At 36.2% G+C, this 27196-nt stretch overlaps 2 protein-coding genes across 5 annotated transcripts in view; both read left to right on the top strand.

Annotated features, from left to right (window-relative positions):
* The first annotated feature begins 123 nt into the window (after positions 1-123).
* arsk (arylsulfatase family, member K) lies at positions 124-5816 on the top strand. The gene is made up of 8 exons (XM_058775048.1): positions 124-460; positions 667-796; positions 907-1066; positions 1467-1749; positions 3068-3239; positions 3320-3544; positions 4397-4612; positions 4758-5816. Exons 1-8 carry the CDS (start codon positions 350-352, stop codon positions 5030-5032), a joined length of 1572 nt encoding a protein of 523 aa, XP_058631031.1. The 5' UTR covers positions 124-349; the 3' UTR covers positions 5033-5816.
* A 444-nt stretch (positions 5817-6260) lies between these two features.
* cert1a (ceramide transporter 1a) overlaps positions 6261-27196 on the top strand; it is a 28096-nt gene continuing 7160 nt past the window's right edge. For 2 of the 4 annotated variants that reach the window (XM_058775047.1, XM_058775044.1), the window contains exons 1-7: positions 6261-6714; positions 7794-7928; positions 16934-17050; positions 22871-22978; positions 23115-23250; positions 24126-24209; positions 24698-24855. In XM_058775047.1, coding sequence (XP_058631030.1) covers positions 6628-6714; positions 7794-7928; positions 16934-17050; positions 22871-22978; positions 23115-23250; positions 24126-24209; positions 24698-24855 — 825 coding nt within the window. In that variant the 5' untranslated portion in view covers positions 6261-6627. Of the gene's footprint in view, positions 6715-7793; positions 7929-16933; positions 17051-22870; positions 22979-23111; positions 23251-24125; positions 24210-24697; positions 24856-27196 lie in introns of all 4 variants that reach the window. The other 2 variants (XM_058775046.1, XM_058775043.1) reach the window with 1 other exon arrangement.

Below are 27196 nucleotides of genomic sequence, written 5' to 3'. Positions count from 1 at the left end.
CAAACGAGTATGTAAACTACAGGGCTTCTCTTCAGGGGATCACTCATCTACAGCAGTATTATATTTTGTCCAATAGGTGGCGGTGTGTGCCTGATTGTTTACGGAAAAGGAAAAAGATGAAACTAATTCATTCAGACAATCTTTACTGACCTAAACGGACATAGTACGGCCTTCTAATGTTATGTGTAAAATGGACATGTTAGTAGATAGTGCGATTTCAATGCAGCCCGGACATCTCGCTGTTTAAAGAGAGACGAAGTTTTTACGACTAACTGTGAAACCTTCATCTTCATTACACTTATTAAAAGTGTTTTTTAACGCTCTGCTGGCGTCTGGATGCAGAATACTCATGTTCCGTGTGTTAATGGTGTTGATTCTTCAAGTGAACGCGCACTGCATGTATCTGAACTGGACATCACATGACAGACCAAACATAGTCATGCTAATGTCTGATGCCTTCGTAAGTCACCCATTTTACACGATAATAAAATAAATAACTTCTTAACGGTGATTGTTTACTCATTTTTCAGTCACTTTGCAGAATTACTGCTGCGTTTGAAACCTAGAACGCTACCTAACTAGAAAGCAAAAGCTTATGTAGGCAGCTCACTAGGTTTTATGAAATAAAATGTGTGTTGTCTGACTTCTGTTTTCTTACTACTGAAGGATGGCAGATTAACATTTTCTCCAGGCAATAAAGTTGTACAGCTGCCTTACATCAACTATATGAGGGAAATGGGTGCAGTTTTTCTCAACTCGTACACTAATTCACCAATCTGCTGTCCTTCTAGGGCAGGTAGAGTATTAGCCTCTGCATATTGTTGTCTATTGTGTACCAACATTTTTGTATACGTGCAATATAGAAATGAGATGAATATCTTGATGTATCTTAATGTGTTTTGGCAGCTATGTGGAGTGGCCAGTTTGTGCATTTGACCCAGGCCTGGAACAATTATAAATGTCTTGATCCCAATGCCACCACATGGATGGACCATTTAGGAAAGAGTGGTTACCACACTCATAGCATGGGGAAACTAGACTACACATCAGGACATCACTCTGTCAGGTGACTTTTTTTAAAACCCCAAAAATGTATTTGGACACTCAAATATATACATTTTCAATTCAAAAGTGGGTCTGCCAGATTTTTTAATGTCTTTGAAAGAAGACTCATCAAGGCTGCAGTTATTTGAAAATACAGTAAAATGGTAATATTGTGAAATATTATAACCATTTAAATTAACTAATTTCTATTTGAATCTATTTTAAAATGTAATTTATTTCTTTAATATAATAACTGAATTTGTAGCAGCCTTTACTCCAGTCTTCAGTGTCACATGATTTCAGAAATCATTCTAATATTCTGATTTAGCATGTTTTAAATTATAAAACAATAAATATACGGTTTTAAATATAGGCAAAAAAAAAAAAACTGTTCTGATGTCTGGAACTTCTCTGTTGTTCAGTAATCGTGTGGAGGCGTGGACCAGAGATGTTCCATTCCTGCTGAGACAAGAGGGCCGTCCGGTCACAGATCTGGTGGGTGATGCATCCACAAAGAGGGTGATGACTAAAGACTGGAACATCACTGATGCTGCCGTCCAGTGGATCCGACACACTGCTGTGTCTCTCGCCCAACCATTTGCACTATACGTGGGGCTCAATCTCCCCCACCCGTACCGCACAGACTCCCTGGGACCCACGGCCGGTGGTTCCACCTTCCGCACCTCCCCATATTGGCTAAACAAGGCAGGTTGCTTTACCTGATCTAATGGAGACATGAATAACCAGTACATTTCAAAATCTCAATCAAATTGGAATGTTAAAACATTTAGGATTTTTTCACTGCACTCAATTTGGGATTTGAATCTTAAGAATCAAAAACTGATTTGGCTTGAAATCTTAAAGCAGTGTGTTTCAGAGGGAAACAGTTGAATATTAAAATGAAAGTAAACTAGGAAAATCAATACACTGTTTAACTATTCCATTTATTTTTAAAATAGAACAGCAGAATTTGATCATAGATCTTCGCCCGTTAAATTAAAATAAAAATAGTGACAGACATGATTAACTTGAAAAAGTTTGTCCATTTTGTAGTTACAACAGTTCCAAACAAATACCGTCAAATATAATATTAAAAAAATATATAATTTGCTTATTAATGTGTTTTTGCTGTTTCATGTCTTTTTTTTTTATTTATGATTCTGAAGACTTAAGACAACCATAGTTCATTTATGTAGCAGGGGCATGGCTAGGGATTCTAAGACTGCAATAATTAAGAACCGTGTGTGTGTGTGTGTGTGTGTATACACCTGTTTTTCTATTCAGGTGGGGACTTAAACCTGAATACACACAGACTCATGGGGACTCGTGTCACGGTGGGGACCTAAATTGAGGTCCCCACGGGTAAACAAGCTAATAAATCGCACAGAATGAATTTTTTTGAAAATCTAAAAATGCAGAAAGTTTCCTGTAAGGGGTAGGTTTAGGTGTAGGGCAATAGAATATACGGTCTGTACAGTAGAAAAAGCATTACGCCTATGGAGAGTCCCCACAAGGATAGCAAACCAGACATGTCGTGTGTGTGTGTGTGTGTGTGTAATTAAATTAAAGCTGAAATATAAATATTAGGTGGAAAAACTTAAAAAGAAATGTTGCCTTAGCAACTAACCAAAATAAAATAACTTGAAGTTAACTAAAATAACCAAAAAATAATTAAACCTATATAAAAATGTTTTCCATATTCATTGATTGCATGATTACTTAGCCTGTGTTTTTTACTTATATGTTATATGTTTGGTCCATGGGATTCTGTATTTGGCACATGTAAAAATGGTCACATTCTTTACTTGCATAATAAAAAATAAAAAAAAGTAATTATTCCTAAAATAAAAAAATTAAAATTAAAAAAAAATATATATATATGATTTCATATTTTCGTTCATTATAATTATTACTGATTTTATTCACAGCATGTACACTAATAACAGTCAGTCGGCAGTGGCAGATTATCTGTAGCAGTAGTTTATCTGAGGTATTTTGACAATGATTGTGTTTTCTCTCAAAGGTTTCTTACGATCAAGTGTCTGTTCCGAAGTGGTTACGGGTTGAAGACATGCACCCTGTGGATTACTACTCCACCTTCACCAAAAATTGCAGTGGCCACTTCACAGAGGAAGAGATCAGAAACATTAGAGCCTATTACTATGCCATGTGTGCTGAAACAGACAGCATGTTGGGTGAGCAGCCACTTGTGTGTTTAAATGTTGTTTTGTCACTGGGTTTAATGTAATGATATACTGTCATTATGTGTCTGTAGGTGAGGTGATAGCTGCTCTCAGATACACTGGCTTACTGAACAGGACAGTTGTACTGTTCACTTCGGATCATGGGGATCTAGCCATGGAACACAGGCAATTCTATAAGATGTCCATGTTTGAGGGCAGCTCTCATGTCCCCCTGCTTATAATGGGCCCAGGAGTGAAGACTGGCTTTGAAATCAGTCTACCTGTATCTCTAGTGGACATTTATCCCACTGTGCTTGGTAAGGGTGGGAACTGGTTGCTCCACTTGAATTAGTATAATATGTTGTTATAGGCAGAGGTTCAGTTATTCAAAATAAAGATTGGCTTGATATTTGGGTGAATCTTAGCAAAAAAGAGTTCATACAGCCCATAAACCACCACCCTTTTTGGCCTATATACTACTAGTCAAAACTTTTTGAACAGAAAGATTTTTACTGTTTTTAAAGACGTCTCTTCTGCTCACAAAGCCTGCATTTATTTGATCCAAAGTGCAGCAAAAACAGCACAATTTTGAAATAGTTTTACTATTTAAAATAACTGTTTTCTATTGGAATAGATTTTTAAAATGTAATTTATTCCAGTGATTTCAAAGCTGAAATTTTAGCATCATTACTCCAGTCACATGAATCTTCAGAAATCATATTCTGATTTGCTGCTCAAAAAAACTATTATTATTATTATTATTATTTTGATAACAGCTGAGTAGATTTTTTTCAAGTTTCTTTGATGAATAGAAAGTTCAGAAGAACAACATTTATCTGAAATATAAATCTTTTGTCACATTATAAATGTCTCTGTCATCACTTTTGATCCATTTAAAGCATCCTTGCTGAATAAAAATATTAATTTCTATAATTTCTTTCCCAAAAACAATTAATAAAATTATACTGACTCCAAGCTTTTTAATGGTATAGTGTATAGTGTTACAAAAGCTTTTTATTTCAAATAAATGCTGATCTTTCTATTCATCAAAGAATCCTGAAAAAAATGTTATATACACACAAATATATATATATATATATATATATAACATATAATATGACCTGGAAATGATTTTATCTGTTTCCATCTGCGTTATATGTTTTGGTTAGGTCTTGCTGGTGTTCCACAGCCAGGGGGTCTCAGTGGTCACTCTCTGATCCCTCTGGTTTCTGGGGTCAGCGCTCAGTCAGCGGAGCCTCATCCCGGCTGGGTGCTCAGTGAATATCATGGTTGCAATGCGAACGCCTCCACGTATATGCTGAGGATCGGCGAGTGGAAGTACATCACATATGCAGATGGATTGACCGTTCCCCCACAACTCTTTAGTGAGTTTCTTCTCATGATAGTAGTACTGATTATGTGTAATAAGGTATATCTTCTTTTGCCAGAATATTTTGCACAACAGGGATGTGATGTCCCTGCTATATATAACTGCCTTAAGTAACTGGTTTCAATGTTCTCTCCACATAGACTTGTCCAAAGATGAATCAGAATTGAGAAATGTTGCATCACACTTCCCTGATGTATGTCAAAACTTGGACAAGCTGTTACGCAGAGTTGTGGACTATCCCAGTGTCTCCCAAGCTGTTCACCTCTACAATAAAAAACTGTTTCTGGAATGGAAGCAAAGCCTAGGAGACAGTTACTCCCAGATCATAGCCAACCTGCGATGGCACATTGACTGGCAAAAGGATGCCAAGTCCTATGAGAGAGTTATTGAAGAATGGCTGTTAGGCCTGGACTGATCATCCGTTATATAACTGTCAGCGATCAGCACAAACAAGAGACTATTCATGTTCCGATTTGGAACAAAAAAACTATGTGATCTCCAAAAATCAAGGCTACCCAGACAGTGTACTTGAAACATAGTTTAATTGCACTCTACTTGTGAAATAACCTACTTGTGAAGTTTTAGGAGCTCTTTTTAGTCAATCCTGCAAGACAGACTTTTCAGGATAGGAGATGGAATAAAAATGAGCTCCTAAAACTTACTGCCAGATTCTGGAAGATAAATTCTTCAAACAGTGGTGCTGGTCCTTCAAGAGTCACTCACAACTTACCTGTCCATAAAGCATATAAAAAAAATCAGTCTTAATGTATTTCCTCAATACTTCAGCATGTTATTCTTATTAAGTGAGGGTCTTTTTTTCTTTTTTAAGATTTTTTACCCAAGCAAAGTCTCTGAGAACCTCACTCCTTGTAATTCTGGAGACTCCAGGAAGGTTGCAGTTCTGGAAAATGGTAGCGCTGGAGACTAAATGTTTCCTGATGTTTTATACCTAATTCTTCACATTAATTCTTAAATTTTTTGCGGTTAACGTGTCTCTTATTCTCCACCTGTTTTTTCTGAGCTCGCTGACCCAGTGAGCATTTTGCTGTCCAATGGTCATGTCTTAACTTTGCAATTTCTGTATTGCATTAGTTTTGAATATTTCTTATGGGGATTTAATCATTTTTGACATCTCAGTCTGAGTTAAACCTCTTTTTTGGCTCATTTTATCAGTAAAAGTAAACCTGCCTAATAATTCTGCACACCTGAATATAAGGAGTTTTTTACTTTCAACCTTCATGGACAATTATATATCACTTATAAATGATTAAATACAAAATCAGTAGTAGTTATTATGATTGATGTGGTTTGGAATTAGTAAAATGTGTTTGAAAAAGAAAAATATCAGAATATCAACGTGCCTAATAATTATGCACGCAGTGTATGTTGCTGGTGTTGCACAGCTATTAGATAATATTATGATGTATTTTTATACCACGGATTTAAATAATAATATTCATATACCATGGTATTTATATGACACTCTAAGTTCTCTCCAAAAATAATACAATGGAATTAACATGATTGTTTTTTAACAGGTTCCCAAAGGTAATCAACAAGTGGAGGTGATGGAACATAGTTTATGTAATACTTCATACTGCCGAAAGGGGGTGATATAAAAAGCCAAAACTTTAAAACCCAGAAAATAATCCTGAAGCGTGTGTGTGTACAAGCAACAGCAGACACACAAGAGTGTATTGTTGCTGTAGACGCGCAGTATTGATTTCGCTTCTAGTGCAGCACTGGTCACGTGAATCTCTTGGAGTGAGGATCAAAGACTTGAAGACAAACGCGACCGATGCGCTCAAGTCGTCGCTGCATGTCGTCATTTGTTTGATCAGATGTTTGATACGGAGTAGGATGGGCTTTCACACCTGGCACTGTTTACATCAGAGCTTAAGCGACTTCGGAGCTAGTGTTTGTGTTTTGTCTGTTTAAATTATAACGCGATCTAGTCAAATACAAAACAGGACGACTGCGGACTTTTTATATTTTTTGGTATTTTTCCTGATGTCGGACTGCTGCTCGTCGGGTTCAGATGAGGATTTGGACCCGGAGTTAGAGCTGCTGGACGAGCTCGGCGGGACTCTCAGTAAGGTAAACACAAGAGTACATACACTTTTACACCGTTTTTTCGTGTGCAACAGTATTTGGGCTTGGTTTTGTGGAAATTAATGTTAGTGAGCTACTTTCGTTTGCTTATATTTATCTGAAACGCCACAACTTGTTGGAAGTTTTGTGACTGCGCATGTTTGTTTTACCATAACAATCAGGAACATACGAGCGATGTCTGAATGAAACGACACGGTGTGGGTTTCAGGGAATCGGGTGAACTGGTTTTGTGACAACCGCTCTGAAAGATTCGTTTGCAAATCTGACTAATTCGAGTCATAAATCCTAAAATCATGTCAAACTACCCGTAGTAAAGTTACTGATTACAGCGTTTTATGAAAACGTTTTAAGCTAACAGATGTGAATAAATATTTCGGTTCTAAATGACTTGTAATGAGTATTTTAATGTGTTTTCACATAAATTAAAATAATTTTAATTATTAAAATTAAAAACTTAATAGTCTAAAATATAAGTATAGAACTATATTTTTATTGTAACGTGTTCGAGCACTTAGTTTCATCCTGACATAATTTAAATTAATCGTACTTTTTTTCTGATTCGCGCAGAAGAATCGCATGATCCAACTTCTAAATTAATATATTTATTTTATATGATTATAATTGTTTTATGACAACAGAATAGCAGTCATTGTCTGCGTGACTTGGCATTTTAGGGAAAGCCTTAAATATTTACATATCTCTTTGTGAAAGAGTAGGTAAATACATTTGACACTTAAAAGTTATATTTTTCTTTCATATTTGTGCTAATTTATATATTTTTAGGCTACAAGACTTGGCATTTTAGGAAAAGCTGTACATTTTTTAATATCATCTTGTCCTCTGGGTTTTTATGACACTTACAAGTTGTGCTATGAAATTTATACTGGATAAACCCATTTAATTATTGTAGTTTGGGTAATGTTCAGTTAAAGTCGCCTGCTGAACTTTGAATCCTTGAGCCTTCAGGAAGGTTTAATCTTTATGTTGCAAGTACTTGAAGTGATAACTGTAAGCCACATGATATGAAGCATGATTCGAATAACTAACTCTCTGTTTGTCTCCAGTGGACAAACTACATTCATGGATGGCAGGACCGCTGGATTGTGCTGAAGGGCAATATTCTGAGTTACTACAGGTCAGCAGATGAGAAGGAGTACGGCTGCAGAGGGTCCATCTGTCTCAGCAAGGCTGTCATCACGGTAAGGCTGATCTGATCTGTAGAGCGTCCTGTCATGTTTATCAGTTTGATTATCATGGGCTTATCTTGATTGTGGTACCTTGACTTCACAGTGGTGTGAAGAACTGATATGTACCACAGTGTGAAAATATTTTAGCAGTATTGCTTCCTGCTCATCATGCAGTGTGCAGTGTTTATCCGTCTGCTACTGTCAGCGGGAAGCTGTCGTGCTTGTTTTGGGGGTTTCTCTTGAACAGCATGATTGTTTCAAGGTGGACAGAGCAGAAGATGTGGTTGAGTAGAAAATACAAGGGTACTCCACTACTTACTTTGAACAGACATATCCTAGTGTCATCCATGCAAAACCACATCTGAATAGCCTACTTTATGAAATTATCATTATAATGGGGCTTAAAATACGATTGTTCAGAAAAATTCAGAAAAAGTTTTCATTCTGAAGGTACCATATCAGATGACAACACAACAACTTGAGTAATGAGCTGCTTTTGAAGATGTTTAATAATTGATGAACTTTGCAACATTGACACTGTTAGAGTGAATTAAAATTTTACTGATTTAAAGGGATAGTTCACCCAAAAATGAAATTTCTGTCATTAATTACTCACCCTCATGTTGTTCCAAACCCAAATCTTTGGAACACAAATTAAGATATTTTTTTTATGAGCTTTCTGACCCTCCATAGACAGCAACACAACTGAAATGTTCCCAGACCCAGAAAGGTAGTAAGAACATCAATAAAACAGTCCATGTGACATGACATCAGTGGTTCATCTGTAATTTTACGAAGCTGCAAGAATACTTTTTGTGTGCAAAGAAAAAAAAAAAGACTTTATTCAACATTCTTCTCATACAAATAACGTCTTCTGCCATTGTCAAGAGTACCTCTGCACGTAAACAACTTATGCGCATGATGTTGCTGACGTAAAACATGAATGAATGCACTGAGCTTTGTTTACATGCAGAGGAAAGCAATGCATATGTGTTGTGGTACTCTTCATAATGGCGTAATACATGATTTGGAGGAGAAGAATTGTTGAATAAAGTCGTTATTTTTGTTTTCTTTGCGCACAAAAAGTATTCTCGTAGCTTCGTTAAATTACAGTTGTACCACCGATGTCCTTATTACGTTTCTGGACCTGGGAACATTTCAGTTGCGTTGCTGTCTATGGAGGGTCAGAGAGCTCTTTGTGTTCTGAAGATATACAAAGGTCTTACGGGTTTGGAACGACATGAGGGTGAGTAATTAATGGCAGAATTTTCATTTTTGGGTGAACTATTCCTTTAAGCTGCTTTGTCGCTGAAATTAAATTTTTCAAAAAATTGATGAACATTGTCATTAAACTAAATTGAATCAGCATTTAGGCCTAACTGACTTGAGCTGAATAATGATACTGTTGTCTTCTGTAAAGTTGCTTTACGGCTGACATTGAAGTTTCATAATTTATTATTTATTAATTTATTAATTATGCAACATTGACACTGTTATTTTTGTGTTTTTTTTTTTTTACTGTGAAGCTGGTTTAAAATAGTATTGGGTCCGATACTGAGCTCCTGTACTCGTTAAAATGCCCCGATACCACACAGCATGTGATAAGTGCTGTATTCAGACAAAGAAACACCAGCAACAGAACAACAGACAGCAGAATGGAGTTATTATTAGAGATTAAGGATGTATGCAATTAATATAATGTGAAACATTCAGCATTAACGCCTGTATAGCTGATGTTTGCTCACTTAGCACATGCATCATTTGGATTAAAACTAAATAGTAAATATAAAACAGCATTTATAGGGGCATTCACTATAAACAACATTTATTTTCAACCTTAAGCATACATGACTTTATGGCAAAAGTGAACTATCAGCCAGTGTAAATGCGCTAGGCTGTACTGTACTGTACTTGTCCCTCTCATTCTGCACCAATACAAATACGTGCGCACATTGTGCATGCTTTGCTTGCTTCATGAGTGTTTCTGTATTATGTGAGTCGCTTTGGAATATAAATCGCAGCACGTTTCAGATGAAAAACGTTATTTATATTTCTGAAAGATTTATAAGTCAAGTCAAGTCAAGTCAAGTTGAGCTTTGTCATTCCGCTACATGCGGGGGCATACAGTGGAACGAAATGTCGTGCCTCACAGGACCACGGTGCTACATAAATACAGGCATACAGCAATGAAGTAAAACAATATAAACCTATACACAACTATCCTACTGATAGATTTTGACTATAAATATATAAAAAAAATATATATTATTTTTTACCTATACATAAACTAAAAAATACAAACTATACGAGTGCTTCAGATAAATACTGTACATGTGCGAAGAGAAACATTGTGAGTCAGCAGCTGGCTGGGGAACAGTGCAGGATGATTTGTAGTGCATGAGCATGTAAACATGCATATATTACTGAGTCTTTTTGTGGGATTTGTATACACACAGCAGTGTGTGTGGAAAGTGACTAGTGCGCATAGAGGAGGAGAGTGTGCTACTACAGGTGGTTTGTACAGGCCCACTCACCTGTGTGTAGCACACTTCGATTGCACACAAAAAAAAAAAAGAAAAAAAGTTCCATAAGTTTCAGATGGTCCATGTTTCAGGAGGTAGGGGGTTTGTATGGGGGTTCAGAGAGGGGCGGGGTGATTTGAGTTCAGGGCTCTCACAGCCTGGGGGAAAAAGCTGTTGAGCAGTCTGGCAGAGCAGGCTCTGATGCTCCGGTACCATCTTCCTGATGGTAGAAGCTGGAAGAGACTGTGGGAGGGGTGTGTGGAGTCCTTCACGATACTGTTGGCTTTGCTGGAGCATCGTGTAAGGAAAATGTGCAGGATGGAGGGGAGAGGGGCACCGATGATCTTTGCAGCTGTGTTCACTGTCCGCTGGAGGGTCTTGCGGTCTGCTGCAGTACATAATGAGTGGTTCCCTGCATTGTTACTGCAAAATACGTGATTACAGTACTGAGCCGCTGCAATGGAGCAGCTCTAATGCTATTAAATTAAAGATGATGTACCACAGAGCAAAAAATTAACAGTGAAAGTAACTAAAACTTTTAAAATACATTTTAATGGGCATAATTAAGTGTGAAAATAACTGAAGGATATATCTATTTGATAAATGAAGTTAACCAACTAACATTATGCGTATTCATTTGGTTTCTGTACCCAATATTTAAAAAATGTATAAATCCAGTGAAAATACCGGTATCGGCAAGTTCCAAAAATAAAAATAAAAAGTGGTATCGGAGCATCCCTAGTTTAAAACAATCTGCACTGTATAAAGTGGTATAGAAATGCGTCACAAGTCAGAGGTTATTTTTGGTTAGTTTGTAACAGTACAAAGAGATAAATTTCCACTTTTCTTTGTTACTGGGCCAGTTGATACTTTAATGACAAAAATATATTTTCTGCCCAAACCAAGTTATTATATAAACAAGTAATATGTGTGTATTCCCACAAAGGGAACACAAAGTATTCCCCGTCTTGTGTAAATTATAAAAACAAAAAGAATATTTATCAAATTATAAGCCTAATTTACGTATATTGGTGTATGTCTGTGAGCTGGAGCTCTGCATGTAGAACAGGTTGGTTAAAGTTTTGGCAGCAAGGCTGCAAGGAAATGTCCAACAAAGCTGCATTGCAGCACGTTTTGTCTTTAGGTTGACACACTATTGCTACATTGTTCTGATACCGACTCTGAGTGATTTGAAGAACTCTTGAGGATTAGAACAGGGAGAGCAGAACTGCAGGAACATCCTGTGACCGTGCATATCAAATGTCTCATTGTGAAAAAGGTGATCTGGGAGCAGTTCTTGCTTTGTCTGTTCCAATAAAAATGGCCATGTGTTAAGACAGAAAACCAATTTGTAAAGTATTGCTCCTAGCTTCATAATGCCTGGAGAGGTTTGTAGTGTTTTCTAAGGGATGTTCTTTGCTCTAAAAAAGGGCTGCTGTTAAAAATCACAGACAGTTTGTAGATTAAAGGTGCTGTATGTAGGATTAACACCGAGTGGTTGAACTAGGTATTGCAGTCCAAATTCAAAATATTGGAGACGTTTTTTTTCACCCGGCCCCTCCTCCTCAGACTTGACGCACACGCAGGTTGCCAGATTAACAACACCAACAGGAACGAGAGCACATGACGATGAATACAATTAAATACGCTGTGTTTTCCACCAACTGGCAACCCGCGGTGCCGAAATACAATTGGGTAAACTGGCAGTAGGCGGGTTTCACAAACCATAACAAACACAGACATTCCGGACCGGAATGCACATTTTCAAAGGAGAATAACTGACTGTAGCATTGTTTTTCAGATAAACAAGTATGTTAACTTAGCATGTTTCTTAAATATCTGCAAACATATTATGGTATTTTTATGCTTTAGTAGAGTCAAAATCCTACATACAGCACCTTTAAGATCTCCAAAAGATTGTTTTAGAAACCTGTTTTAATTGTTTTTGGACAAATGAATTTCTGCAAACACTGATTGCGCATGTGATCATATGAGTGGAACAAGTCTCATAGTCTTTGAAGCTAGTCTGATCCCAGAGTCAAATCTGGAATGTCTGTGTTGATTTCAGTGTTTAAAGGAGGGGAAAACAGATGATCTGATAATGGAACAGATGTTCCTCAAACACTGATTGAATTCAGCAGCCCAGTTCTGGCCTGGATCAGTGCTCTGTCTTTGATAACAGCTATTCTGCACAGCACTAATAACTCATCTGTCTGTGTTCAAAAGACAACAAACCAATCCATTTACTATATACGTAGTACCAACCACTACACGTCACTGTAAAAAAGTCTATTGTCAAACTAACAGTACCTTACTGGCAACAATTATCCAGTAGTTGCTGTATTTTATGCCACTGTAAAATTGATGTAAAACTAAGTACAGTGGCTTTTTTTAGAGCACTGTAAAAACAAATAACAGCATTATACACTGTAAAAAAAATCTGTAAAATTTACGGTAAAAAAACGGCAGCCGGAATTCTACCGTAAAAAATACGGTAACAACATTTTAGGTTTTAAATTCAATTTACAGTTAAATACCATAATTTCATTAACTGATATAATGTTAATATACCAACCTATTAAAGTACTGAAATCTGTTTTGTACCTTTGAAATACACTGATAACCACCAAATGCAGGTGGTGATGAGAAAGTCACATGATGAACCAAAGCCCATCACAAGCAGTTTTTAAATAATAACATATATAGAAGGTGCACAGTGTCATTCACACAAGCACTAAACACCATCATGGTGAGACTCATTAAACTGAAATATGCAATAAACATTAATTTAACAACATTAGATGTAACATACAACCCTAATAAACATAACTAATAAGTAGGGCTGCAACTAACGATTATTTTAATAATCGATTAATCTGTCGATTATTTTTTCGATTAATCGATGAATCGGATTTAAAAAAAAAAAAAAAAAAAGCATTCATTTCCAACCCTTTATTCAAAAACAGAACTAAAATCTTTAGAAAGTGCACAAACATGTTGCTCCTTGAACATCCCTGAGCTGTTATAATAATAATAATAATAAAATAAAATAAAAATGGACTAACACAAAAAACATACACATGTATGCTTTACATCTGCCAAATATATAGACTTTTTTTGGGGGGGGTGCAAAAAATTAAATAATTTAACAACACTGCGTCGTTAGCGTTGGTATTGTATCAGACACCTGCACTTAACATTATATGAAAATCAAGCTCAAATGGAGTTAATAATGTTTTGACCAGAGAATGACGGAGATGGAGTGTTTTGTCTGTCGTTAGAACGGCTGTTATGCAGTGCATAAGTGCATTATGCTTTCATCAACTTTTACAGGTTATATAACTTTGATTGTAGCTATATGGGCGCTTAGTTTTTTCTTGTTGTTTAATACACTTGGCCAAAATCTCAAATTAAGCGCTTATGCACATAATGCACAGGATATTTAAAACGTATATAGACAGCAAATAACTAATTCTTCTCCACTCTTCAAACACACAAAAACATTATCCTTTACTGACATAGTGTTTGAGTAAAGAAAACGCTGTACTATTCAAACACCAATTATTTATTCACCCTTGCATTGCGAAAAAGCAGAGATCTCATCTTCTCCAGGCTGTGCGTCAATCTGAACGGAGGCGGGGTGAAGTTACGAGGTCTCGCTGAGAGCTCGATGATCCAATGGCGTTACGAAGTTTTACTGACAAGTTATTTTAATGCTTATCATTGGTTTACTATTTTTAAAACTCTCTGATTTAAAATAATAAAAACGAATTATAAGCGACTCAAGTTTGGATAATTTTTCACAGCACCTGACTGGGCTAGGGTATGGCAACTGCCATACTCTGCCATACGCAAACGCCGCCCCTGCTCCCACACCTTGGATGACTTGGGTCGCACGGATTTCTCTGCCTCCGCCATGTATCTTTCCTCTACCTCCGCTCGTTTTTTTTTTTTTTTGTTTTTTTTTTTATTTATGAGGCGCCAAACTCTGCTAGCATCCGTGCGAGAGAGACCGAGTGTGTTCACTCCGCTCCGCTCAACTAAAGTTTTTTTTTTTTTTTTTTAATAATCAAACGTCTCGCGTCGCGCGACACAACGAATCGATTATGAAATTCGTTGCCAACGCTTTTAGTAATCGATTTTATCGATTTAATCGATTCGTTGTTGCAGCCCTACTAATAAGAAAAAAAACTAAGAAGAAACATAGAAAACTTTTTCAAAGAAAAAAAAATCACATTTAGACAAATTTGAAATGCAATGCAGGGAATTCTGGGAATGTCAGTTTACGATTTTTCCCTGTAAATTTAACAGGAACTTACCGTTAACCATTTAACAGGTTTTTCCTGTAGCATTTTCACAGTTTTTTACCGTTATAATCAGTCTTTTTTTTTTTTTTTTTACTGTTAATATTTATTTTATTTTTATTTTGTTATATTCAATAACACAGGTTATTGCTTCACACCAGCAGTTTTATTCAGGCTTCAACTTTTACATTTTCATAGCTTTCAAGATACACAGAATTACTAACATATTAACCATATTTCATCAATGAACAAAATACAATTATTGCCTACTACTAAAATCACAGTAACACATTGTGCAAGTGGAAAATAAATGGCTTTTCATCTTCTGCCAGTGCCACTGTGGGAGGAAAATTCTAGTTGGCACAGCTTTACTGGGAAAGTGACGTTACATTCAAATAATGTACAAGGCGTTGAATAAAAGTTTTACCGTATACCTACCAATTTAACACACTCTTAGCAAGGTCTGCCAACTACAGTTAATGCAGTTTGACTCAGAAAGTGTTGCTCAAATATTTTTCGTGATCTTTTAGTACGACTGTATTTAGATTTACAACATGCTAATGTTTTCCCAGAATGCACTGAAAATCTACAGTAACATACTGTATACAGTAGGAAACTTCTGAGAATACAATAATAATACTGTGAAAACAACAAATTATTTGCAGTGTTGCAGAAAACGCTTACTTAATTTACTTAATTACTGAATTTCACCAGAAAGATTTGTTTATTTTGTGTAAGTAAAGAACTGTATTACTTTAGTCAATTATTCAAGTATTACATAGATTACATAGGCTGATTTATTCATTTTTAAGTATTTGGGATTTTAAAAACAAGTGGAAAATGTGCGTCAAGCCTCGTCCATACTGCCAGATGCGCTCGTGTGGAGCCGGGCGCAAGACCGCGAGTATAAATGAGCATCACGAAACAGGCGGCGTGTGTGCGGCAAGTGTAAACGGCTTGTCCGTGAGACTCGGGATACGCACCGCGTGGGGCAGAGAGGAGCGAGTATGAGAAGCATTCAGAGACGCAGGCTGTGTGAATTGGGAATAGCAAACATGCATTATAAACTTATTTCAAATTAGAATCTGTTGGGGAGATCAAATGTGTAAGATAACGTTCATGTACTAATAAAAACAAATAAGAAAAAGTATATTTTATTCTCCAGTACTAAAAGCAGAACCGATAAGGGAGCTCTTTTGCGTTGTGGCACAGTAAAATCGCAACATCTCAAATCGTGATTACGGTTCGATTTCGATTAATCGCACAGCCCTACTACAAAGTATGTCCACAGTCTGCTATACAATGCAGGAAAAATGACCTACCAGATATTGTGAGCACAATGCAACACTTTCTGATCTTTTCAGCTTGATGCAACAATTTTTTAATTTTTTAGTTAAAGCAATGTGTTTATTAAAACCTTTAAGTACAATTTTCAGTACACCCTTCAATAAAGTTTTAAAGTTTAAATAGTATTAAATAAAGTATTATAAATGACTTGAACAATGGTTTTCCAAAATTTTCCCACTTTCTTTTATGTAAAATAGTACATATCCTAAATTATTTGAGGTAGGGGTAGGTTTAAAGTTAACATTTACAAGAATATACTCTAATTGATTATTTGCTTCATTTATTTTAGATGTTATAACCTAATCTTAAATTAGAAAAATACTGTTATTTAAGTAATTATAAAATAATAATTCAATTAACTAATTATTATTTAAATAATTTAATAAAGGTTTTAGTTGTCTTCAGTAATGGAATTCAGAATCATTTGTCATTGTATGTAAGTGCTCAGTGCAGCTTCTTAACAATTGACCATTTGGTTCATTTAGGTTCATCAGATAAAAATAGCAATCTACTGTAGTAGCTTATTACGAACAAAATTGCAATCTGGTAAAATTGTGCCTTATGGTTAAGATGTAAGTTCCAAACTTTGGATCATTTGTGCACTGCTTTAAATAGATGGTTTTTAGATGGTAAATGTTTGAGATTTTCAGTGATCTATTCAGTGATGCAAATCTATGTTGTGGTGGCGAGGAGTTGTTTATCAGGAACGGCAGGAAAAGGTTCTCCAAAAACATAATGGCAGACAAATTTGAATAAACATACATGATGGCCCATAAACTTTTTCCATTTCCAGCATGTTCATTGTTATGATCTGTTCTTGTTTTTGATGTTCTCTTTCTTTTAGCCTCATGAGTTTGATGAATGCCGTTTTGACATCAGTGTGAACGACAGCATCTGGTACCTGAGGGCTGAACATCCTTTGCTCCGGCAGCAGTGGATCGATACCATTGAACTTCACAAGGTGAGTCCATCAGAAGCAGCAAAGCCTCTAGATAACCTGGCGCTCAGATCCAGTGTCTTTCTGATAGTGAGTTATCAAGTTTGGGTGGCAGAACCTGATTGGGTGTTGTATTTCTTTTGTTGAGGCAAGGAAGGCGTTGAAGGCACAGTTCAGTGGAATGTGTCCCACATGCTTTTTTTCTTGCCGTCATTTCCTTGTGCTGTCATTTGAAAGTACAGTGAGCCACTGTAGAAGTAGTGGAGTATTCAGACTGAACTTGTGTACTTTTCATAGTATAATTTGATGAAGGGCTTATGTCTGTTGAAAAAAATTATTTTTATTTTTTCATAAAGATTGTATTTTCTACACAAATCAAGTTATTGTATATATTCCCAAGAAACTCATCTCAAGAAAAACCTTATCTCAGTCTTGTGTAAATTTGTAAAAAAAGTTATCGAATTATAATATAAATTATAATTTGACATGATGTTCATATTTTGGCCTATCTATTCATTTATTAATAATAAAAAACAATTAAAAATGCAATTCACACACAGTGACTTGGATGCACCTTGACTTGGCATGTTTTTATTACTTCTGAATTATAATTAATTTTGATAATTTTTTTGGTCATATAATAAAAAAAAATGTCAAGGTGATATAACAGTTCTGATATTGTAATGAAAAAAAGCCTTATTGAAAATGAAATTCTTGAAATTCACCAGTAATGTAATTTAATGTTTATAAATTAATAATCAGTGATATACATTTTATTAAAATACTATTAAAAACACTTATGGTCAAAATGTGAACACCCACTTGTATTCAAGATAAAAAGTAAATAAATTATAACATTCTACTTGATATTTACACCATGTGAAATTTATTTATTTATTTTTCATAATCAAAAACCATCAAGAATATACTTCCAAGAATTAGTTTAAATAAACTATATCTTCTCTTCTTTATCATGGACACTTGTCCTTATCATTGACCCTAGTGTAATTTATTCCTGTATACTGCACCTGCCGTGTTGGCTTTGACCTGTGATATACTAACAGAAACTGCAAAACTAATTTGCTTGTGACCATTTCTTAATACCTGTTCATACTGCTTCTTATCTCCTGTGTAGCAGTGAAGTTATGTCCTAAAAACGTCAGCTCTGCTCTCTGAGTGACATGTTGGCTAAGATTATTTTGTATGAGGAGAAACGAGAGATTTATTGTGCAAGTGAAGTCTGGCAGTGGTTTGCAGTGACGTATCATGTCTTGAGGAGAGATTTACAAAGGGAGGGTCCAGAGGAATGTGCTGATCTGAATGGCTCTCACATGTGCGAGTAGAGCAGAACTCAATAAAAGGAGTGGAGCTGTTTCTACACAGCTGGTGTGTGGATCCAGGAAAGGGTGTTTGTGTGTATAGTTGTGTTTTTCTGACAGTGAGTGGGAGAGTTTGGCTGTTTAAGCAGCTATTTCATATACATTTCTTAAGAAAGGTATCAGTGTTTTTGTGTGTGTTTTATCTGTTGTCTTTCATTGGACTGAGAGAAACAATGATAAGCTCTTTGATTATTTTGAAGGTCATAAAGGCATAAACTGAAGCTCTGTGGAATTGTGAGAACTCACCATCGAGTTTGGTTGCTAAATTACCAAGTCCTTCAGTGAGTTCATTAATGTGAATTAAAGTGTTTGTGTCGTTTTGGGAACATTGTAATCTAAGAAGACAAATATAGCAGAAATACTTATTATTCCATGGTAGTTTTACACTCATGGCCACTTCTACCATCTGCTGGTGAAGAGTGCTATTGCAGTTTTATCATGTGACTTAAACTGTTTTACGACTTCAGAGGGGAGCCTTTCTGGAATTTTTAAATGATAGAATCGTTCACCCAAAAATGAAAATGAAAGGAGACATCATTTACTCAAACTCATCTTCCAAACATATGTTTTTCTTTCTTTGGTTACACAAAAAATAGTTGCTTGGCAGATGTACGTTTTGCGCTTTTCCACAGAATAAAAAAAGGTTTAGAGAGTGTGGCTGCCAAGCTCCAAAAACGACAGAAAAACACTATGAAACTATCAAAAAGTGGTCCATATGAATGGTGTACTATATTCAAACACTCTTGAAGGACCAAACCGAAATGTTGTTATTTGCTTGAATATCTCTTGCATTGTCATTCACATTTTCAGACATTTGTAGTTATTAGCAGCTTGAATTTTATTGTAGTCTACCCATATAACTTTATACAACGTGTAATGGATAACTTGTATGGGCCACTTTTATGGTGCGTTCATTTATTTTATTTTTGGAGCTTAACTGTCCCAGTCCCTGTTCTCTCTCATTGTATGGAAATTATTTCCGGTGTTCTGGTTCACACTTCCTCCTGCAACAGAAATGATAATAAAAAAAATTCATTATGAAATATAATTGTACAATTACTCACAAACCTCATGTAACCAAGAGTTCAGCAGAGAATTAGTGTGTCATGGATCTGAATTTCTGCATGACTGTTATGCAGTCGCATAACTATATATGTAGTATGCTTGTACTGTAGCTAGTACCATATACATATGTAACATTTTATAGCAGTATCTATACCTGTCTCTCCACATTCTCTTATGTAAACACACACTGACCTGATGAATCTGTTGTTTCGACCCGCCTCTTGTTTCTGCTGGGTACGGCTTCAAATCTAAAAATGTTATTTGAATCACCAATCCCTCCAACAGAAGAGCGCAGTAGAGAGGCTGCTGGCGGTCAGGTCAGCGTTGTTTATCGCGACTCTTCGTTTGCTGAGGTGAGCTCTTATGTGTACGCGTGCGTGGGTGATGCAGGCTGGGGTGGATGGGCATTTTCCGCTCGCTGACATCCAGCTGCATGAATAATGCATGAGTATATTCAGTCATCTGAAGAGGCTGCTTGGAAAGCCCTGCGCTACAAGAAGACTTCTGAAGCAAAATAAAGGGCTTGATTGGATCAGGCACTCAATGGTTTTGGGTGTTGGTGTGGTTCAAGAATGCATCGGTCCATTTTAAAACGAGCACTGAGCTGAGGAGTACGGCACAAGACAGAGACAAGCGCACACGCCCAGCAGCATCTGATTTAACGCTCCTTTAGACTCCTTAAACGCACACGCTCACATTCACTTGCACACTGCTGGAACAGATGCGGCAGAGGTTCTGGATGATTTATATTGATCTTATTGGAGTTAGGTGAGTGTGGCGTGTTCGGCAGCTCGCTCTCTCTCTCTCTCTCTCTCTCTCTCTCTCTCTCTCTCTCTCTCTCTCTCTCTCTCTCTCTCTCTCTCTCTCTCTCTCTCTCTCTCTCTCTCTCTCTGTGTTCAATTCAGCTTTATTAGCATGACTGTGTAGCACAATGTTGCCAAAGCATTAACATATATATATATATATATATATATATATATATATATATATATATATATATATATAACATAAAAAAAAAAAAACATGAATAATAATAAATAAAATCCATCTAAATTAATCTCTCTCTCTCTCTCTCTCTCTCTCTCTCTCTCTTTCCACATGCTTTGCAGACCCACCCACAATCTATCTGGCTTTATACTGCCTCAGAAACCCACCTCACATCATTTCTTCACAACATTTCCAATGCTAATGGCTTTACTGCTGCTTTAAAGCTGAGAACGGAAAGAAACTTGTCTCCTTGTTTGTTCCCGCTCGACCATATGCTTGTGAAATAGAATTCTGGGAGTGTCCGGCAAGAGAACTGGGAATTCTTGGAGTGTCCGGAGAAAGCACTGGGTATTCTTGCGGTGTTTGGAGAAAGTACTGGGAATTCTGGGACGGTCCGGAGAGTGAGCACTTTTGGGACTGTCTGGAAAGAGCGGTGGTCATGCTGGGGCCGAGCACTCAGGACTGCAGCAGTGCATTGTCCTGCTTTGGCTGCTGGAATGGGCAAATGGTGGGCTTCTGCACATCAGCATTTTAACTCGCGTCATTTACTTGTTCACCATCCAGCACTCTTACTCAACCATTCATGTTTTCATCACCACTGACATCTTTGCTGGCGGTTTCAATTACAGTAATTGTTTCTATTAATCACTGATTGGGATGAAGCAGGACTGAAGCAGGTTATTCAAGTTTTTTTTTTAAATGTTTTTGTTGCAGTTTTTTTATGGATGCTCCATTGGAGTTGCATTTAACAACCTGCCCAATCTGTCACTGGCTATTAATTAAAGCACTTTATAAAATTAAATCTTCCACGAGCCAAGTGTCAACAGTTTTACAGTGTACTCGTGGAAGGACTGAAACGAAGACATGTTCAGTCAGGTACAGTGTCTTCTGACCAAATAAAAGAGTTACGTGTCAGTACTGAATGCACTAAACGTGACATTTTACACTACTGTTCAAAGGTCTGTTATGCTCTCCAAGGCTACATTTATTTTAATCAAAGAAAGTAAAACAGTATTATTGTGAAATATTATTACAGTTTACAATAACTATTTTCTGTTTTAATATATTTTCAAATGTAAATGGTGGAAAAGTAGAATTTTCAGCAGCTATTAGTTCAGTCTTCAGTGTCGCATGATATTTCAGAAATCGTTGTTGTTATTCAGATGCTGGACTAGAAAATGCATACATTTCAGTATTGCTTCTTAATATTTTTGTGGAAACAGTGTTGCTTTTTTCAGGATTTTTTGATGAATAGAAAGTTCAAAAGAACAGCATTTATTTTAAATAATATCAGAACTTCAAAGTAATATTCAAAATGTTCTTTTCTGAGAATGATGCACAACTACATGTCGCACACACTTTGTCTATATCTAGATTCTTTAATGTTTATTCCTGGTTATCCACCCCTGGCAGGAAATGCACTTACAATATCATGATGATGATGAGAGTTTGAGAGGGAATCTGGGATGTGTTTTGTGTGTTGTATAATAATTTGCAGTTGTCCCTCTCCTTAAGAAACAGCCTACTTCCTGATTTATGTAGCTTCGTTGCTTTATCAGGTGGTATGACTGGCCAAAGCGGAAGTACTGTTTAAAAACCTTGCAACAGCAGTTGTGGTCCCTTGTGTTGATGCCATGTGTCTTATGTCATTCAAAGAGGCAGGCGTATTTGTGTAGATCATAGAGCTAGTAATAACTGTGGAGATTTGTTTGTGAAGATTAAAAATGGTTAAATGCATCAAAAATGTCAGTAAAGCCTTTTTTAATGTCACCAAAGATTCCTGTTTAAAATAAATGCTGTTATTTTGAACTTTCTATTCATCAACGAATCCTGAATGCTGTGTAATGCTTTTGACAAATATATTAGGCAGCAAAACTGTTTTCAACATTGATAATAGTAAGAAATCTTTCTTAAGCACCAAATCAGCATATTAGAATGATTTCTGAAAGATCATGTGACACTGAAGACTGGAGTAATGATGCTGAAAATTAAGCTTTGCCATCACAGGAATAATTGACACTTTAAATATATTAAAATAGAAAAAAAAATGATTTTAAATTGTAATAATATTACTCTTAATGACTCTAAACCTTTGATTGGTAGAGTATATTGTTCTTAATATCCTCTACTGGGTAACTAATTAATTCCTATTTAATGAAGCTTGTAATCCAGTATTAATTGAAATGGTAGATGTGACTTTGATCCAGCTTTGGTTTTGTGAAAAAAAAAAAGCAAACTTGTTATCCATTTCACCTACCAGCCATTTCTTTGCCAGATTCAGAAATGCTCAGTTCTGACAGTTTTCTCTGTACAGCTTCAACCAATGCCCAATGGTTCCATTGAATTTTATTTTTTGAACCGGTGTGAAGTTACCTAACCAGCTCTTTTTCTTTGTGCTGTATTTTGAGTGCAGGCTGAGTCAGGCTATGGGTCTGAGAGCAGTTTACGCCGCCATGGCTCCCTGTTGTCCCTCACCTCTGCTGCCAGCGGCCTCTCCACCACCTCCGCATCCTCCTTCAAGGTGAGTCTCAGCCTCTGCCTTCAGATCCGGAGCTCAAACACGGACAACTTTTATGTAGCCAAATGTCTTGTCATGGGAGATGTCATTTCTGTTTTTATAACAATTGAATGTTCATTTACAAACTGTTGACCAGAAGGGATACAGCCTGCGGGAAAAGCTAGCAGAGATGGAGACCTTCCGGGACATTCTCTGCAGACAGGTGGACACACTGCAGAAGTATTTTGACAACTGCGCAGATATTGAGAGTAAAGATGAGCTCCACAGGGACAAAGGTGAGGAAATAGAATTTTGTTACATTACAGTCAGTTTTATCTGACTGCGGGACCAATTTGGCTTCAAGCAGGAGAAAACCATTCAGAGTCCTTTTTTTTTTAGTGCTCTTTTATATTGTGAAAAGTGAAAATTGTTCCAAAGCCTTAGACTTTCATTCATCTTTGAAACACACGTAAAGATATTTTTAATGAAATTTAAGAGATTTCTGTCCCACCACTGAAAGACTGTGGAACAAAACTGACACTTTTTTCAAATATGGTAAATGGAAGCTCAGTAGTGCTTGCTTGATTCACAAGTATCAATGAGGTTTGTTCTTGTTTGTCAAGCAAGCATGATTGAGCTCCTGTTAAAGGTCCACTGAAGTGCCTTGAAACGTGCAGCTTTATTCTATGTGTTGACGTAATTTCAGCTGAAACAGGAAGACAGCGTGGGACATATTGAGCAACCTTTTTAAATAGTCAATAGCGTTTTATTTATGCTATATCTTGGGCCATAGCTGTTGAGCTCAGTAAAGCTGCATTTGTCAGCTTTATGACAGCCACAGTCTAATAGATTACCCATTTAGATTCAATATTGATTAGGGTTGGAGCTAAACTCTGCAGGAGAGTGGACCTCGAGGGCCAGAGTTGAGAACCCCTGCCTTAAGGCTAAGATATTCTTACTAAAAGCTCAAAAACTTGAACCATATTTGATGTGCTCTTTGTTGTGTGTTGAACACTGTTTGTATGTTAAAGATCTTATTTAATGAAAGTACATTGAAAGCTTTAAAAATAACTATAATAAAATCAATATCTGTTGCTATCTTCTTTACTTTTCAATGCATGAAAGTTATGTACTTTTTTATTTATTTTTATTTTATTATTTTTTTTTGCAGTATCTGATGATGAGGAAGATTTTCCAACCTCACGACCAGATGGAGATTATCTGCTTAACAACAACAACAGCAGCAAAGAGAAATGTGAGGTTTTTGAGATGTGTACATCTTTGTTATAAGCACATCCTCTTTGTGCCTAATACAGCAATTGTTGAAACTGATCAAATGCTTGTGATCCTTTCTGAATGCAGTTTTATTCTCAAGCAAAGTTGTTGTTTTTTTTATATCTTGTATACATAGTAATGAAGACATAGTAATTGATCATCATTTTATTTGCAATAACATACAAACTTGCACAGTATATACACCAGTCAATGAGCTGCAAAATACACATGCAGTTAGTGGTAGCATCAATTTGGTGTGTGTAAAGACTAAGTGCTTTTTACTCTAATAAAGGTGGAAATATTCCATTATGTCTGTGGTGGTTGTAAGTAAATGGCTTACTTTATCCTTTGATAATTGATAAGACACTAATACAGATTTAATTAAGCAACTGAAGTTCCTTCAGATGTAGAGCTTCAGAAGTTTTAATACTTCTGCTATTTGATCTCATTTTACTTGATTTCCCTCAGTATTCTCTGTGGACAGCCTCAAAGATTCCTTAGGCATCGATTTCAAAGGTGAAGCCATCACGTTTAAAGCTACTACAGCAGGAATCCTGTCCACACTGTCTCACTGCATTGACATTTTGGTCAAAAGAGAAGATAGCTGGCAAAGACGACTTGATAAGGTATTGTGCAGCTGTAATTAAAATATTTTATAAAAAAAAACGTTATCACAAAAATATTTTATGTTTTTCGAAAGAAATTGATACGTTAGGTCAAATTCATGCATTCTTATTTCAAATAAGTGTTGTTCTTAAGTTATGGTTTCAACAAAAGTATTAGGCAGCATTTATATTCATATGAAATATTTATTGAGCATCAAATCAGTGTATTAGAGTGTTTTCAAAAGGATCATGTGACACTGAAGAATGGAGTAATGACTGCTAAAAATTCAGCTTTGCTGTCAGAGGATTAAATTACATTTTAAAATATAGTAAAATAGAACACAGTAGTTTTAAATTGTAGTAATATTCACAATTTACTATATTTTTATCAAATAAATGCAGCCTTAGTGAGCATAAGAAAATTAATCAAAAAAACATCTACCAAACTTTTGCATGGTAGTTTAACATTGCTCTTTACAATATAACAAAGCATGAAGTGACCAGGAACTGTTTAAAATGGCAAATGAAATCTGTGTTTTCAGAAGGTTCTCTAATAATTGTCTTTAAAAAAAATTTAAATAAATTTTTTTTTATTTAAAAAATGAAATAAAAAAATCTTCTGTAATGTATAATAATATTGATATAAGTTGGTTATCAATTGATGTTTTTCTTTACTACTCTGTTATTACTATTTCGAGGGGTGAGAACCAGAAGGGCATAAGTGACATTTTTGGTGAAATGGAGATATATACATCAAATGAAAGCTCTTAATGAGCTCTTTCTACTGGCAAAAGTACTGTCATCCACGAGTGTACAAATTTGTATTATAAACAGTTGAAATCAGTACACAAAGTCAGATCAAACTATGGTAAAATTTTAGTTTTAGCTCTCCTGTAAAGTTGGTGAAATGTCACTTACACCCTTTTGGTTCTCACCCCTCGAATTGTTTCTTTTAAAATACATTGATCTTGCCATGAAAATAGCCATAGATGCTGGTATGCAAATAAATAAACCAGAGATGGTCAAGTTCCACGAAGTAAAAAGAAGTCTATACTACTCCTGTGTTATATTTCAGGTCCTCTGAATCCTTACCATAGCTTTGTGTGAGTAACAGACCTTGGTTTAGTCTATTATAGAAAACAACAGCATAAACAATCTTCAGAGTATCTCCTTTAAAAAAATAAAAAGTCATATGGGTTGGGAATAATATGAGAATGACTAAATTATGAAAGAATTAGATATCCCTAATCATTCTGGTTTTACAGGAAATATTGATAGTTTGGGGACTATCAAACACTTTTGTCATATTGAAACTATTGGGTGCATTTCGACACAAATAAAGCATTCAGCATCAAGCAGCTCTGCAATTTTTTCACAAGCTTAATCTGGGCACTAATTGTATTCCCATACACTTCCTACATAACACCTTAATTACTGGATGAGTCACAAAGACACATCCATTAAAACAAAAGTGCATCTACTGTAGTTTCCGGAAACCTTGCATTACTCCCATTCAGCGCCACTTTATGTGGGAGCACATTTCCAAAGCCACACCTCATTAGCATCTTAGTGTAAAGCTTCTGCTTGCACTTGCTCGACCAGTTTTTCCATCTATAGTCCAGCCCCCGGTATATCATGAGCCAGGAAGCAGCTTCTTGAATTCCAGCCGCCACAGAGAATCTGAACGGGTGTGATTTTTACAGTGTGTTTACAGTCATTCAGCAGGACTTGATGGACCTTTGAGCAGAATAAAGCTTTTTGCAAAGTAACCAGAGTTCCACATTTCTGAGGATTGTGTGTTGTGATGTTAGCAACTGGATTGTAGAGGATGACTACAGTGTACGGTGCTTCAGCGTTGAAGCCGTGGCAAAACTGTGTGGCCGGGTCTCTTCAGAGTGCTAATGAAAACTGGATTCCTCTGTGTACACACAGCAGCTTCTACTCTGTAGGTTTGACATGCTTTTGTTCAGTTCACTGGTTATTTGCTGCTACTTTCTGTTTTAAGTGTCAAATTGAGTCACTGGAAAATGTTTTTAGTCTTGACATGTTTTAGTCATCCATATGTACCTTGTAACTGTATGCGTTTACATTTTCACCGAAACTCTGCCATTGCAGTGTTTAGAAGAGTCACGTTACCACCTTTTTGACAGTTGTTATCACCTGTCATATAAACCGGGTGTTGTCAGTAATTGTCTCTCGTGACATCTTGCAGAGAGAGGTGTTTCGGGGCTTAAAGCTAAACCACACCTGTCAGTTTCAGAACGGATCTGCTTTATAATGCCAGATCATTATTCACCAATTACTCGTCTTCAACACCCAAAGCTGCTCAATTAGCCAACTGAACAACCACGTTCTGGTGAAG

Source organism: Onychostoma macrolepis, chromosome 05, assembly GCF_012432095.1.
Source record: "Onychostoma macrolepis isolate SWU-2019 chromosome 05, ASM1243209v1, whole genome shotgun sequence".
NCBI classification, from domain to species: domain Eukaryota; kingdom Metazoa; phylum Chordata; class Actinopteri; order Cypriniformes; family Cyprinidae; genus Onychostoma; species Onychostoma macrolepis.
This window is presented reverse-complemented; position numbering and strand designations above follow the sequence as displayed.

What these genes read in the sequence shown, in the direction of transcription:
- arsk (XM_058775048.1), top strand. Translation starts at nt 350, where the DNA reads ATGTTCCGTGTGTTAATGGTGTTGATTCTTCAAGTGAACGCGCACTGC. An exon ending in CTGCTGTCCTTCTAGGGCAG is followed by an intron (nt 797 to 906) that starts GTAGAGTATTAG and finishes GTGTTTTGGCAG; the next exon opens with CTATGTGGAGTGGCCAGTTT. An exon ending in CGTTCCCCCACAACTCTTTA is followed by an intron (nt 4,613 to 4,757) that starts GTGAGTTTCTTC and finishes CTCTCCACATAG; the next exon opens with ACTTGTCCAAAGATGAATCA.